Source organism: Strongylocentrotus purpuratus, unplaced genomic scaffold (assembly GCF_000002235.5).
Source record: "Strongylocentrotus purpuratus isolate Spur 01 unplaced genomic scaffold, Spur_5.0 spur5_scaffold_19, whole genome shotgun sequence".
NCBI lineage: Eukaryota > Metazoa > Echinodermata > Echinoidea > Camarodonta > Strongylocentrotidae > Strongylocentrotus > Strongylocentrotus purpuratus.
The window spans coordinates 1895039-1912645 of record NW_022145604.1 but is presented as its reverse complement, the minus strand read 5'-3'; the positions used below and the strand labels follow the sequence as shown (position 1 = coordinate 1912645).

The 17607-nt window shown below is 36.1% G+C and overlaps 1 protein-coding gene across 1 annotated transcript in view; it reads left to right on the top strand.

Annotated features, from left to right (window-relative positions):
- The first annotated feature begins 518 nt into the window (after nt 1-518).
- LOC577797 (formin-like protein 2) overlaps nt 519-17607 on the top strand; it is a 61955-nt gene continuing 44866 nt past the window's right edge. Inside the window, exons 1-4 of the mRNA XM_030990740.1 lie at nt 519-1961; nt 3127-4325; nt 11566-11649; nt 17094-17189. Of these exons, the coding sequence (XP_030846600.1) occupies nt 3945-4325; nt 11566-11649; nt 17094-17189 (561 nt within the window). The 5' untranslated portion in view covers nt 519-1961; nt 3127-3944. The remainder of the gene's footprint in view (nt 1962-3126; nt 4326-11565; nt 11650-17093; nt 17190-17607) is intronic.

The following is a 17607-nucleotide window of genomic DNA, read 5'->3' as shown; positions in this document are numbered from 1 at the left end:
CTGATTGTTTTTGATGGTCATCATCATGCCATCTATATTCATATAAACTGCGCACCATACAATAAATCTCCTCCCAATACCTTTAATGATGTTTTTTGACACATATTGAATACAACGAGTGTGGACATTGTACATACCGTCTCTGTTTTCACGAAGTGATGGTAGTGAGGAAAATCGTAACGCAAAGTGAATGCAATTTTTTTTTCACTACCGTCACTTCGTGAAACAGCGACGATACATGACTACACGTATTAAAATTATACCTGTATGGTAACCTTTGGAAATAGTTCTGTGTGCTGCTGCCCAGGTGTTGAAGGGAAATCCGGTATCATGAATGTGTAAACTTGATACATTTACATCCTATGAACAGTGATTTATTGATGAAAGGATGGTGTGTATCGATGCCTCAGCTTGCATTCACATATCACACGTTATATGCACGTTGAAGCTAAACTTTAGTTGATTTATTCATTGTAATGTAGACGCTTTATCACTAGAAAACAAAAATGAGAGTATCTTCTGTTTACGTTCATGTAGTATCACCTTCATAAGTCTTGTCCGATAAGGGAATTTTCATCAAGATCTTTTCAAATCTGTAAGACAAGGATATTGTGGTATGTATTTATAGGGGTTGGGAAACATTCTCTTATCTTTGGAAAATCATGAGGAAATACAAATGGGGATTTTATTAAATTTGATGAGAATGACAACTATATAAATTATATAGTTGTCATTTTCATTGACAGACCAGTCTCAAGTATTGTATGCTAAAGAACAAGAGGTCAGATTTAGCGAAATATGGGTAGGTGGAGGTATATCCTGATTCCTGAAACCCTAGTCATTTCTAAAATTTTTGAACAAAATAGCTCTAGAGATTTCTCTACATTTGCAGCTATTTGGTCATGAGTGTAGCCCACACAGATGATTCAACTATGATGAAAGGTTTATTTATTTTAAGATGAGGATATATGAATTCTTAAGTGGCCTTAACCTGGATGATGTACATGTACCTTAGGTAATAGCACACATCATATCCTAGTAGAGCTCCGGAGCTGGACTACCGTTACATGAAGATTATATCTACACTGAAGGTGTAATATCGATTCTCCGCCCGTCCCTCTGCTGTTGTAACTTGTAATGAAATAATTACTTCGAGGGCATCAGATCCTATTTCAGTCGGAGATGCAGAATTCCCAGGTTTTCATTTTTTCACTTATCGTATCTCTTCGCTATTGATAGAAATGGACAAGATAAGATTGTAGACAGAAATGCAGGGTATGAATTCAATGGCATTTCACTTCAGGCTTGAGGTTGGTTTCTATTCATTTTTTTGGAGGAGAAGACTGTAAAGTGTAGACACAAGGAAACCTTGTCTTTGAGCATGGACTGGTAAGGTGTCCATTGGAATGCTATCATTTGTCTTTTTATTGCAAGTAATAAGTAGTTGTAATAATGCGTTTGCTAGTTAATAATACCATTGCTTTTAAACGAAAAGAATCGTAGGAGTGAAGTCTGACTTGAGATCATGAAGTGGCTCTTGTTGATAAGCTTATCTGAGCCTCTGAGGCCTGAAGCGGACATTATCGTTTGGGCTTCCTGTATTTGCCTTTGTTTTTTAAGAGTAAGTGGCAGGAGATTAGGAAAGCATGGTATCAAAGAAAGACTGATTATCACCTTCACAGAGGTCAGGATGTTTGTTGTGACATTAGCTAGTCATTTAAGCCTAATGGTCATCCGAGTGTCTCTAATGGTCATCGGTGTGTCTATTGGTCACCTGAATAGGGCCAGTGGTAGATCCTAAATGCTGTAAAGCTTTGATCAGGCCAGGAAGACAACATCCTCAATGGATGAGGAAATATTTGATTAAGTCCATTTTCTTCTTAAACCTAATGGGAAGTAAACAGGTCAGCAAAGTGAAAGAAGCCATGGAATAGCATACATGTATCTCTTTAGATAAGAAGGTAATATATCAAAAGACTTTAGGAATATCAAAGTCACACTTTGACTATGAAAGCACCTTTTTATCGTTAGGAAAGACATTAGTAAGGCTGGTATAGTGCGTGAAACTTTGGAAAGATATTTGTTTTAAACAAACTCTGTATAGAAACGCATGTGGTGAGCCGTATATACCACAAACCAACCAGCTCATTATTTTATTTTTCTTGGATTTATTGACTTTTCTGCTTTTCCTCTCAGAAATGTAGCACAGGAAGCTGAAGTAGGCCTGTGTGTAATTTGTGCTATTGATGTTATGTACTTTTGAAACCCCTTGATTGGTTTCTTTAACATACTGTAGCTCATATTCATGGTTGATATTTTAGTAGCTTTCTGTGGTGAATGCTTTATTTCCTTCAGGAATCAAGATTTCACAACGTCAGACTGTGTAATTGTGGTTTTAGTAGCTTGAATACACATCAGGGATGTTGTCTTTCCTGGGTTGTCAATAGGGTGTTGAAGATCGTCTTTCCTTGTAATTCACTGTCCGTATTGTATTGATTAAACTTTCCAAGGAGTCTCGTTTGTTGGGGTGTCAGGCCTTTTTTGTTTGTTGAATTATTCATCAGATATCCTCAAGATGTCCTGAGATTTGCTTCAAATATTCTTGATATTTACATACGTTACTAAATTCTAATTAGGAAAAAAAAACATGATGTAATTTCTTAAAGTTGAGAGGATTTTGGAATAAAAGTCTGTCCAAATTAAAATAAGTAAAATTTGGCCTGTCATTGATATTCAAATAGCATCCCCTCCTACTTGTTCCCATCGTTTACAAAAATGGCACATACTTTTAGACATATTCTATAATTGTATTAATTTTTTACATACTGGTACTATGGAATGTATATCATACAGTTATGAGATAAAGGGAAGATTTTTATAGACTTACTGCGTGCTCTCAGTATGGCAATTGTTTAATATTTAATTTTGGAAAGGGTTTAGAACAGAGATGTCCATGTAAAATAGAATTAAGAGAACTATAAAAGAGAACTGTACCCCAACTTTAAATAAGAATAAAAGAAAGTCACTTACTACCTGTTGACCAAAGAGAGGGATAGGAATTATTGGATTTAGTCACATTCAAATCTTATTTCTTAAACTTGGTTTTCTCCTTCGTTATCACCAAAGGTACCCTTGATTCTTCACTACTTGCCCATCTTCCAGAGAACAGTATAAGGAATAAGAACACCCTGTGCAGAATATACACACTCTTATTCAAATGACATTTACTTTACACTCCTCCAACTGTGTCCGTGACTGTCTATTTCATTCAATTTGAGATAGGAGGAGAATAGCTCATTGCAGTTGAATGACTTAATCAAATCGATATCTGCAACAATAGTCGGGCCTTTTGAAGCCTGTCTGATATGGTATCAATTGAAGTGCATGGAATCGACATTCGCTGTTAGGAGGTGTTGGTGGAGAAAGATTTTGCGCGGCTGGAGCCTGGTGGATGGTGTAATTGGATGCAGGACGGCGTCAAAGAGAAGTTTCCGCCGCCCAATAGAAGCGTGTTGAGTGGCAGTGGTAGTGGTTCATGTGATTCCTAAGCTGTAGAGTGGATATCCTAGCCTTCCTGTATGATGGCATAAAGACTGGTGGCACCGGTGGGATACATAGACATAGATGCACAGACATTACCGTATCAGATTACATACTTCAAGATCCTTACACCTCACAAACACACTGGAATAGTAATAATGTCTGAGGTGAAGGAGTTCAATTGATGGGAATGAATCTTCATCATCTATAACTTCTCAACTCTGAATATTATTATTCAGTTGTGTATTGAGCCTCTTTAGGAAAGAGCAGAAATGTGACACTACTGTGAGAGTGGGTGTTGTTGCAGAACTGTGACAGTTCTGGAAGAATTTTTCCATCTTACTAAAAGACAGGGCTATAACTTGGATTCATAATTAATTAAGAGAAGTGTTGGCAAATTAACCATGGGGCAGTCGTCTTCAGCAAGTTCGACAGGGCCGGAGTCTCCTACTACTCCCATAGATACATGGATCACCCACAAGCCCAGTCCATGTGCGTTGATGGAACAAAATGGTGGACTAACCAACGGCCATACGCAATGTGCCGCGAGCATCAGCGGGAGCAGCACAAGAAGCAGCAATGGAAGCAGCAGCGGAAGCACGGGGACACAGCCCCGTACGCAGCCTCGTCTGGCTCACCGATCGTCAGTGCAATATAGGTCCTCCAAGGGCCGCAAGAACTCAGCCATTGAGAAGAGGGTGCACAGTGTGCACATCATTGAAAGCATTCCTAGTGAAATCTTTTTGAATCGCAGGAAGCAGATGGATACATGGCAGCAGTATCAGGTAAGCTTGCACCCAAGACCAGGGTAGTAGGGTCATGATTATGTAGATGATATTCCCCTTTGATTTCTTTGTCAGATGCTCCAGATCTAATAATGCTAATCTCTAATCTTCCATCAATCTTTTCATTCCTACAGATGCACTTTTGTCTCTACAATGCAGTACAATCTTCTTCCCTTCGATTGCTATACACTGGCACTTGGCATTCCCCCTTCGGCCTTCCCCCTTCGTCCCGACCAGGTCATGATAACAATATTGTGTACTCTTCCATTTGTTTGAATTATTAACTTACCTTAACCTGATTATAGCATTTTTTTTCTCTCTCTCTCTGTCCTGGATCTCCTGAATACTCTCAGTAATCCATCCTACAGACGGTCCACCTACATCACGGTATTATTCATCAAATTGTCGCCATGACGATGTCATTTTGATCCTTGTCTAGAGCCATCTTCAGCCAGGGTTCATCCTAATGACCAGTTATTACCTCCGCTCTCTCTCTCTCTCCTCTCTCTCTCTCTCCGCTCTCTCTCTCCTGCCTTCTCTCATTGTCTCTCTTTAATAATCAGCTCGGTTTCCCTTCCCTCAAACCTCACTTCCTTTTCATTTAAGCTTCATTCACAGATATGGCCGAAGCTGCCCTCATGATGAAACCTATCCACTCGTCCGCACGGTATCGACATCAGCTACTGCAGTGCCACCCAATTTAGTTTCATGGAAGAGAGTGCTTTGGTTCATTTTATCTCTCTACTAGATTTGAATGTTAATATTTGACAGTATGCAATCTGTATATTTTAGTTTTAGGACATCACTTTGTCGAGGCACCATTTTTAAACAACAACAAAAACAGTATACACTGTATGTACTTCAACAAATATTGATGTCTAGAGTCTTAAAAACCTATTTGTGCCCATATTTACTTTTTTGTTAAATGTATTTTTATTTCAAGATATTTATGTGTAGGTTTTAAATTCACTTTTACAAGCTGTCAAACTTTTAAGCTGTCATACTTTTCAGCTAAAGCCCATCTTAAAGCCCATGATTCTGAACGGTCCTGTCCTCGTAGGTTAAAAATACTACATGGTAAGGCCTATGCTAATCCGCTTGGATATCTCATCTTTTCGCACCAAATGCCATCCCCCTTTAATCCCAGCTTATTCCCCATCTTCATACTGTTAGTATGTATTAAGGTTGTCAAGCAAAGTCATGTAGGTTATACTTAATACTTTATGGTACTTGGTAGGGCTTATAATAAACTGCACGTATTACTCATTAGTTCCAGAAATAGATTTAGGGGAAATTATGATTTTCATTTTCAAAGCACCCAATATGACTTTTCTATGTAATAGCCTGCACCTGTGGAACATGGCAATGACTTCAAGTTCAATAGTTTGGCAGATCCTCATCATCATATGAAGGCTATTTCCTCTTAGAACACTCTCATATATATAATGATTATCATTGCTTGAACTTCCTGTGGTGGTTTATTCAGTTAGGTATGTTTACAATTAATTCAAGAGAATACATGTAGTTCTTTAAATGTTATTTATGAAACATTACGGCCTACACAGGAAAATGTATGTATACATACTGGTAGTAGGTCTACATGTATATCATGAAACCATTCTCTAAGCTGTTTGGCTATATTTATTTAGGGAAATAATCATTCAAAGGTCAAATAATCTTGAACTCAAGATGGATGCTCTCCCCTATTGGGCCTAATGTCCTTTCACGTCAAATCAAAAAGGATTTGATGACTTTATAGTGAAGTTTATCTTGTCATGGGCATTACGCCACGCTAATGATATCCAGATGCTCTGACAAAGTGGGAGAGCCCATTTAGCAAAGAAGTATCCCAGAATTCACAGCGTGTCGTCAACGACCTTTGACCCAGCTACCAGCATGGTACTGTATGTGGCCTGTCAGGAGGGTTGACAGCCTTTGTTCTTCTCAAGGCTGTGTGTATGTTTGTAGTTAACATGAAACATGAAACGGCTATGTGGTAATGCTGGAGAAATGCCCTTATATGGCTGTTCACAGATGCACTGAGCTCTGACAAGTAGGGGACATGATCATGAAAACCAGTTAAATAATGTCCCCCATCCCCCTCCCATTTCAAAACAATTGGTGATACAACATCTTATTGAGACAGTATTGAGACATTGCCTGAACATTGATGTCATGCCCACACATTTTTAAGTTCTAAAAACATGAAATCTTGAGTTTTCTTATCAGTTTGTTATCGCTCACTGACCTGTTTATAACATGTCAATCAGTGGCTTGAAGGACAAGTAATCTTCCTCATTTATTGGAATACAAAGCAAAATTATTGGATCAATCAAAGTTATTAATTTGTTATTGGTACAGTACATGCAGTCATGAGTCTTTATTTTTAATTATTTTCATTGTTACACACGATAAACACTTTCATGAGTTCATTAGGTATTTGATGTTTTATACCCAAAAGAAACGACTAAGTACCTATGTACAAATGTATCTGCTCTCTTTTATAGAAAATCATTGAAATATAAGCGTGATAGGAAAGAAAGCAACCATACATATTTTACATATTTGTTATCCTTGTGTTTTATGTTTCTGTGTTTGGCTTTCAATAAAAAACATAAATACAAAAGAATAAGAAAGAAAGCAACCATGCCTCAACTGAAGCTTGACATAAGTTGTTTAAAGATTGTACAAGCACAAGTGCATGGCCATCTTGTAAATCTAATGAACATTGAATGTTTAATGTGACAGTACAGATGTTGGGCTGACTTTCCTTTGTTCTGCGGAGAAGAAAAAAAGATTTACATGTATGTATACATGTTGGCCCACATTTTGTGAATAATGTGGCACTTTCCCAACCATGACCAAATAAGGCAAAAATCAAGTTCACGGATTTCCAAATTCTCTTATGAATAACTACCGTTTTGAGAATTATGACTTGTTTGAAGGGGTATGTTCATGTACATGTATTTGTTTACAATAAAAGAACAACTCGTTTTCCATACTGATGTAATATGACAATGATTCCACAGTGTTACCCTGTATAGAAAATAAATTTTAACAATATTTTTTTTTTTTTTTAGCAAGCTGTAGATTTATTATTTTAATTGTGACATGTTTAATAGTCATTACACAAATATTTGTATGTAGAATCTACATTGTCCTGTACAGTGTATCTGGTTTGTGTATTACCTCTATTATCCTATATCGAGTCATACTTGAAGGACTTTAATTCTATTTTAAACATCCTTGATTATCCCACAAACCACACTAATTTGTAAAACAGAGTATAAAGGTATTTTACTAGCTACACCGCAAATACGTTATACAAATTTTCCTTTTTTGCACACATACCAGTAGTAAGGTCAGTAGCCTAGTACTATAGTAGCCTACTCTACCCTTGTCTGTTTTAAAGGTAAAGACCAGTTATGGTCATGCGATTGCATTGTGAAAGAAACGTTGTGGAATCAATCAGAAAAGGTTGATCATCTAGCATCTAGCATCTGCAAGGTTCTGGAATCATCAAAATGATAAGAAATTTGGCCCTTTCTTTGTAAAGTTACAAGCACTATACACAGAAAGATGTATATGGGACTACCCTATATCTCTCACACGACCATGAGAGAAACAAATTTACCAAATATAGTAATTAGTAGGCAGTTTCCCAGCAAATTTTTTATCATCATGTATTAGTCAAAACAAATTCTTTCACATGATTGGTAATGAGAGCTTCCATTTCATTTTTTGAAATTGGGGCGTTTCCAATACTGGTCTTTCCCTTTAAGGATGTGTATATTTGGTAATCACTATTTGTCCTTATTCTAAGGGCAGGCATTTCTAGGTTTTGTTTTTCCAGTATCTCTACACCTCAATAGTATTGACACGTCCACCTTAGGTCACAGTGTGTTGATATATGGTCAGTGGGGTTCGTTGACCTCTGTCTGGTGGAAACCAGGCCATCAACCTCAGGGCTGTTTACCCTGGTTTTCTGTTTTAAATACATTACTTTTTCCTCTTTATTTTGCAGGTGATCAACTTGATAACCTTCCTGTTATGCCATTGCCTGACTTCAATAATACTTTGAATGATGATATACCATCGCTTGAAGTCTTAAGACCAGTTTCCCAAAGTGATCTTATGAAAATCATTACAAGATCTCCTAGTAAATCTAGTCGTTTAGATCCTATACCGACATGGTTCTTGAAAGAGAATATTGATCATCTTCTACCTGTACTCACTAATATTGTGAATATCTCCTTATCATCTGGTATCTTTCCTAAAGGAGCTCATCGTGCTGTAATTAAACCTCTCTTGAAAAATGCATCCATGGATAAGAATAATATTAAGAACTATAGACCTGTGTCTAATTCAACGTATGTAGGAAAACTCATTGAGAAAGTAGCTTGCTCAAGACTAATGGAGCATGTTGAAGCTAACAATCTTGCTGACCCTTTTCAGTCTGCATATAGACCCCGACATAGCACAGAAACTGCTTTGATCAAGGTGAAGAATGATATTATGTTTTCACTTAACTCAAACAAAGTAATTCTTGTGGTATTATTAGACTTGTCAGCAGCCTTTGATACCATCGACCATCATATCCTAGTCTCTCGTTTATCAACGAGGATTGGTATCAAAGGCACTGCCCTAAAATGGTTCCAGTCTTATCTCGATGGCTGGTCAACACAAGTAGACATTGCAGGGGAATTGTCTGCGCCTATCATTTCCAAGTTTGGTCTGCCACAAGGTTCTGTAGTAGGTCCTGTTGGTTTTACAATTTACACCCTCCCGGTTAGTGATATTACTCAGCATCATAATGTGTCATACCATGTATATGCGGATGATATACAGTTATATGTTTCATTTGATCCCAAAATACGTGGTGAATTAGATTGTGCATTGTTGTCACTGCAAAACTGCATCTGTGATATAAAGAATTGGATGTCCATTAACAAGTTGAAATTGAACGACAGTAAGACAGAGTTTTTTATTGCTGCTTCACCACACAATTTCAGAAAATTGCCAGACATAACTCTCACCATAGGAAATATTTCCGTAAAACCTACAGACACAATTAAAAACTTGGGCGCATTCTTTGATGTTCATATGAGTATGAATTCACATATTAACAATGTTAGTAGAACGGTCACTTTTCACTTAAGGAACATATCACGAATTCGTAGATATATTGATCAATCAACTTGTCATCATGCTGTAAGGTCTTTAATTCTCTCTAGACTTGATTATTGTAATGGACTTCTTTCCTCTCTTCCAAAGTTACATGTAAACCGTCTCCAGCGCCTACAAAACTGGGCAGCACGTCTTGTGTTTGAGGTCGGTAGAAGTCATTCAGCTCAACCATTAATTAATTCCCTTCACTGGCTTCCAATTCAACAGCGAATCATTTTTAAGTTACTCTTATATGTCTATAAATCATTGCACCACCTAGCTCCTAATTACCTGTCTAATTGTTTAACTTTATATACACCAAGCAGAAATCTCAGATCTTCAAATGATAACCTCCGTCTAAATTATCCAATTACACGTGTCCAAGCCGGGGATAGGACTTTCACGGTAGCAGCATCCAAAGGGTGGAATAATCTCCCCATGTCCATCAGACAATCTGCCTCTATCGATATTTTTAAGAAGGCTCTGAAAACTCATCTCTTTACATGAATTCTCCTCTATGTTTAATTATTTAATTTAATCAATTGAATTTAATATTTTATATGGAATATCTAATTGTAGCCTTTAATTACTACATGTAGTAAAGACCAATAATATTATTTGATGTTAGCGCTCTGAGCCTTATGGGAATGGCGCCCTAAATGTTCATTGTATTGTATTGTATTCACCATTTTGGATCTTAATGAATACTGACTTTTATCTTTCAAATTTTCAATATGATTTTTATTTCGATGTCTATCCCATTTTCCTCAGGATTTATCCTAGCATAAATTCACTGATGTAAATTGATGATGACAGTTCTTTATGTGCCCCTCTGTTTAACTTCACAGGTACCATGAGAGATCTGTTTATTCTTCAATTGGCAGCTATAAAGCATTGTTGTACATATGTGTATATATATATATTTGTGTATTTATATATTTTTTGAAATTCATTGCTTTGTTTCTCATTACTAATCATATTAATTCTCTCATTATTGCGGTTAGCAATGTTGATTATTATTGTGTGGAAAGTGAATTGAAACATATACCAGGTAGTCTGTTTTCATGTAATTTATACCTATGCTCTACAGGAACAATTTTTTTTTCTCCATTTGTCATTCTTAGTGTGTATTGGGTGTGTTTTCTTGCTGAACCCATTTATTAAAAATCACTTGCATGCATACTACTGTTGCGTGCAAAGAATGGATTATTGGATTGCAGATTAACCATTTACATTTTTATTGACAAGGGATGTAATTTCTTTTCACCAGTCATGATTATTGAATATCCATTAATTACTTGTGTATTACTCATATATGTTGATGACCATTTTTTTTAATGAACATTGTGGCATTAAGTGAAACCACATTGTACAAATCCATTTTTAACAGTATTCAATTGCAGGTTTACATTATGGCACTCTTTGTTTTTACGCCTTGTTTTTCAACGTGCAAAATTGTCAGATATAAAGAGAGAGCAAAAGAGAAAGATATGAGTAGATATTTATCTGACTATGATTCATGAATAGGGAAACATTTCCTTTTTTATTCAAACCAATTAGTCAAAGATCTTTCAACATATCCACTTTTCTTATTGCCATGGATACAAGACAAATTTATAAACATATGACTAATCTAAGGAACTAGTGAGTAAGTCATAGCAAAGGTAAAACTTTTGCATTTCTCATTTCTTAGTAAAGTCAAACAATTTTTTTCAAATTCTTTCAAAGCAGATTTTGATACAACTCAGAGCTTCTTAAATGTTTTTTTTTCTTGTGAAATGATGTTTGCAGAGAATCAGATGGATGTTAATTTTATGTGAAGTAAAAAGAGTGAATTTATAAATTATTATTGGCACTCAGCAGATGATATATAATATTAATGAAAGTTTGAAATTAATAATGTCATTTAGGTTTTTTATTTGACGAAAGTGACCATTTCTTCAAAAAGATAGTTAATAGGGGTATCGTGATTTAAATCTATTCAAAATTGTGTGTATATCAGTAAAAAGAGACATACAGAACAAATCTTAATTTGATATCTCAAATTTAAAACTTTCCTCCTTGTATTTTGCAGGCACAAATGGATCTGCCGCCAGAGAAAGCCAAGCTTCTACGGCAGTATAACGATGAGAAGAAATGGGACCTGATTTGTGATCAGGTAAGATCATTTATTTAGACCAAGAACGATTTCTAGTTCTCCATAAATTAGATTTTCATCATTTCACAAACAAAAACATTGTTTTTCCTGTGAAAATTTCCCCTACTCGTTACTGCAGGTTTTTATCGCCGCTAGATGGGGTAGTAAAACAACGAGTAGGCGAAAGCCTCACAGATTAAACAACCTTTTTGATTGTGAAATAATGAAAATTCTATTTAAATGGAATTTCTACCAATCAGATGAACCTCTTAGATGATGTATAGTTCTGTGTCTATGGCTATAAATATGACCGACCAAAGATATGAATACATTTGTCATTGAAAACTAATCTTTTACAAGACAATGTGATTACAAATGCCATTCACATAAATCATGATCATCCTTTGTTTCCTTACAAAACAATGCTGAGGACATTAACAATGTATCCTTATGAATTATTGTATGCAAATATGAAAGGGTTAGTAAAGGAAACATGAAGACGATGAAATGACATTCTGGGATTATTTATACGAGGAAAGGAAATGATAATGACATGGACTTAAGTTCAGGGTGACATATGAACAATGGCTCTATGTTAATATGAAATGATAATGATTAGTAGATCAAAAGAAGGAGGAAGGAAAGATATATCAAGAAATAGAAAGATTAGAGTAGGATGCAGGAAGGCATGTCTGCGAATTGAAAGAAGATACAAACTCAGACATTTTCATCAAGTTTTAATGCCTTTAGTGAGAGGTCACAAGATAATACTATCTATTTGGAGCCACTCTGTTCAAGTATATGAGTTAACTTGTCTTCTGGCTCCAAACTATCTTTGGAACCCATTAAATACCAATTATAAGCCCACGCTATCATTATGAAACCCCACAGAAATTCAGTTTTGTTTAGAGGTAAAGAATTAACAAGATAATCATCTCAAACAAGTTGATAGTCAGTTCAAATGACTATTCCTTAAGGACCTATGCTGTTTTGCAGGGCCCCACAATAACTTTTAGGATTGAAATGTTTGGGTCTAAATAAAATGAGCCCTATGACCCTATGTAGAAATGTTTTGGGGGTTGACACCTAGATGTTGGGTACCCATGTGTCCAGAGCGCCTATAAGTGTTGAGCATATAGTCTTGCATGTCATATCATCAATAAGTTAATTGATTGTCTAATTAAATCACAAGCCAGACGAACAGAATGTTATGGACATGATATTCACGTAACAACTGCTCAGGCCTCAGTCAGGGTGTGAAAAAAGAATGTTTTTCGCTAAAAGCGAGCGACTCAAAACAGGATGCTGGCAAATGTTGTTCAAGGTTATAAGGTATCATGATAGATTAATGGATATGAAGGGAATTAATATCATGAGCTAGGCTGAACGATCGGTAAACTCAGCTGGACATGTTTCCATCACGGCTGTGTCTTCATGAAAAGAATAATATTTGTCTGTAGGGTGTTAGGCGATTGTAGCTTGTGCTCTTGAGGAATTAGTGGTTTATTAGATTTTTCAGTCCTTCAGGAACAAGTTAATTTTGAAACTTAAAAGAACTGTTTAACATTTTGATTATTACAAGAAGAAATCTATACCGTACCTCTTCCACTTTACAAATGAGTGTTTTACCATTATGAACCCATCATATCATTTTAAGATGAGGAACCTTTTCCCCAAATTTTCAACAACAATCATCCTATCAACAAAAAAAAATAATAATTTATGGGCAGTGGGGCTACTTTTTTCAATAAATGGCCCTGAGCCTGAGAGCAAATCTACATGTATGTACAACCCCTCGTTGACTTTTGCTTCTCTTTTAGATATAAAGACTATTGAAAGTAGAATGACCATGACACTTTTCCCATGCCAGCTTACTCTCCCTATCAAAGCGCCCTACCTAGACTTATCCTAATTCCGGTTCCTTTTCCTGGTTCCTGCTCCTGGTTCCTGCTCCTACATTGTAGTTCCTGTCACAAGCTACTACACTCACTGTAGGGGTCTGGTCTAGAAATCTGAGTCTAGGGTCTGCTTTTTGTCAGTATTAGCCTTCCATGTCGGCAGATCCAGGGCAGGATGAGAGTTTCCTTTTGCTTAAAGTTTGTCGGCCCAACAACAGATGTCATGTACAACTGTATATGTGGGTACCCTACCCCCCCCCCCCTCATCCCCAAAATAAAAAAAAAGAAAAATAAGCAAACAAAGAGATCAATTTATAAAAGAAATCAAATAGATTCTGCACCAATTATTAATCGATAGAAATTCCTAGATAACATAACATAAGATTTGCAGTGAATATCTGTTTAAGTTAATTTTTGAAAATACTGCAGAAAAGTGCAGCCAGCAGTGTTCAATTTATGGATTAGTCTTTTACAGTTGTTCCGATACCATGAAGAGATGTTTGAAAACTTTGCTATTAATTTAAAATGGTGATAGGGTGGATGATAATTCCTGCCCAAAAAAATAACTTGCCTATTTAAAGAAAGGTGTGAAGAAGGGGGCAGGGTCATGGAGGCAACATGGGCTAAATATAAACCAGCCTTTCTTTAATCCATCCTTGACTGTTACTTACATTGAATTTAGCCTGGATTAAGGTGAGTTTGTAATCCAGACAATGAATCAGTTGTAGTACAACATCTGCCATTATAACTCACCTAGTCTAGTTTGACTTGAGCAGAATATACTTTCAGATGGAAAACTTGTGACAGGAAAAGGTAGATGTTGGCTTCTTTTCCTGCGTGTTTCCGATCCTGCTATCTTTCTTTGAGCTCGCCTCTCTATAGATGTTAGTCATTCCAATGGAAGAAATAGATAATGACTATGACAGAGAAGTAGAATGTCAGATATGACATTATATTTGATATTTATTTGATACAATACTGACAAGAGGAAGTTCATTTGTGTCAAAAGATCTTTAAGGGTATAAAGAGAGAGGGGGTGGATATTTATTGGTGTAAATTTTATGAAAGACGTACATGTAGTTACTATTGCTAAGTACATGTATAGATGTTAGTCAAAACCATAAAACAAAATGCAAAAACAAAAATATTGATGACTATGCCAGAAAATCATGATGTCAGATTTGACTTTTGAGTTTTATACACAATACTGACATATGATGTTGTATAGGAGGAAGTATATTTGTGCCAAAAGGGTATTTAAGTAATTAGGGGGGGGGGGGGGGGGGACGGGGGGTACAGCGAACGAATGGATATTTTTTAAAGTCCAGTTATATGATAAGCTCAGAGAGTAGGGTCTGCAATGTGCAAGTAGTAAATGGGGAAAGTTTATGACATTAATAGTTTGCATTAAGTTTTTTAAGGGATATGTGATTGGTTTGGGGATAACAGATATGATATACAGAACAGATGTACACTTTTTTTTTTCGAGGGAAAAGCCTCTTTAGAATGAACAAAAAGTACATTTGACAACCCAAGAGACTATCTTGCATTGAAAAGGAATGCATGTATTCATGAGTGGTTCTATTTTATTCACAGCTGCGGCTATTTTGTTGGTGTCCTCTTACTTGAAAACCCGTCCTAGTTTGAATGCATGCAGCTCGTACAGCCAGTCAATACCCATTGCATAAAATATTGCTTAAGGTTTTGTAGTCCATTTCTTTTCGTACTTAACCCTTTATATGCCGCACAAATAATCTTCCTGTGCCACATTTTATTCATCATAGAATAGGCATACCGAAAGTTTCAAGATTATTTCACTGTTTCCACTTACCAACTTGCAAGATTAATCTTTACCTTTCTGTAAAGCATTTGTCATGGATCTAATAAAGTCCAGAAATTTGTAATTTTGCAAAGCCATTGTGTTAAACAAAACAATCCTTCTGTCAATTGGTGCCTATTGTTTTGTGCAAAATTGCATGTTTGGCAAACTAGTGACCATGCAGAGAGGCTAAGGAAAGCAAGCAAAGGGTTAAAGGAAAGAAAAATCTCATGTTGAGTAGATCGAGGATGTTAGACCAACATGTGGTCTTCCTGATATCTCTTTTTTATAGTAACACCTCTCAGACTTAATGTGATGTTTCCTTCAAAGCCACACTAACCCTTACGACCAACATTCACCATTAAGACCAGGAAGGTACTGATACCTCCAAGAAACCATGACTAAAACCATGGACCTACATGTACTGCATGCTCAAACATTTTATGAAATGAATTTTTGTGTCTGTCTACATTAGAAGGGCATTATTAATTCAGAGACAAACTTAATTTCATGGAGCTAATTCCTTTCTGGTTCTGAGCAGATACTTTTACCTATTCCAAATTAAGACAGTGCTCTCATTTTTAAGTCTCATCGACTTCAAGAATGTTCAAGTTACTCGTTAGTATCAGGTTGACTTTCATAAAAGCAGAACATTTGGTATCACAGATCATTGAAAGTTTGCAGATAATCTGATGTTGGCTGATACAGTTATGTAATATTAAAGTTGGGGTCCATATACATGTATGTGTAATCTTAAACATGACTGAGAGAGAAAGATCCATAGAAAGAGAAATTAATCAAGCTTTACAAATATCCTTAGGAGGTTCTTGCGAAACTTGAAATAACCCTTGCAACATCACTTCCAAGAGATGTTTATCTTCCCATATAATTGGTTAAAAAACTACAAAAAAGGAAACCTTTACTCTAGAATGGATGTTTTGATAGCATGTAAGAATTAAGGAATGACAGGAAACGCACTCAAGTCCTTCTCTTCCAGACTAATACAACTTGGCACATCTTCTTTCCGAAGTATTGTTTTGTTTGGGCTTGAATTTTCTGACATCTGGCATCCGCTAGAATGTTTCTAAATCCTGTCGAGTCATTCTTTTCACCTATCTGATGAAGACAACTTTAATAGAGATTAGCAATAGATATATCACAAGCTATATGTTTTATATGTTTTCCTGCTATTAATAATTTCACAATGACATTCGGGGTAAAGTTCAAAGACACACGTTTATAGCTGAAGGTCTATTTCCAATTTCAAAATTGTAGGAAAAATTGAAAATGATATAGAAATCAAGCTTTCTAGTTAATATGTGCTTTGAAGTGCTGTATCTGGAATTGAAGAAAGAAAGACAAAAAACATATTAGAACCTTTTATAAACTCCCTATCCCCCAAGCAAGTAGCTTGATAGTGCTGTCTTTTTATCTTGCTTTGCTTGAGGGAAGGAAGGCAATATTCCATATGCATTCTTTTTTTAAACTTATTATAATTCCATTTTAATCAAATGCCTTTTCAAAAGATAATAATGGTCCTTTGCATAAAATATTGATTAAAATATCAAATACTTTCGTCTGTCCCTAAAAGAAATTCACTCGAATGATAGTATGACAAGAATTTGTGTTTAAGTTATGATGATATAGGCAAGTGTAATGAATCATAGAAAAATAAGATACAAATTTGTATGTGAATGAATTTTAATTGCTTTATTTATAATTTTTTCCTTCTCATTTCTTCTCTCCAGGAAAAGGTCAGTGCTAAAGCGCCACCTGAACAATACATCGCCAGGATTTGTAAAGTGATGGAACCCGGGAACACGTCCAAGGTCGGTAGTTTTAAGGTATCAATCGCAAACCCACGCAGTCCTGTTCAATATTTACTACTTCTACTACAAATACCACTTGTGTCATTATATAGTAAAGTGGTATTATGGTAGGCTTGCTTCATATAAGCATGGCTACAACCCAGTTCCCTTGTATTGCCGTGGCTTGTTCGTTTGTGGTAAAGTATACTGGTGAGACTTCACGTTACCAGGCATCATGTCTGTTCATCTGTCTGTTTGTCTGTCTGTCCGTCTGTTTGTCTGTCTGTTTGTCTGTCTGGTCGCACGTACCTGCATGTTCAAGTATCTTCCTTTCGTTTGTTGGATCATTGCCATCCTTGCACCTGCTTTCCTGTTTCAAATTGTGTTGATCATTTTCTTGTTTCCTGTATTTCTTGTTTTGGCTTGATCACTACCCCCCTCACCACAACCCCCC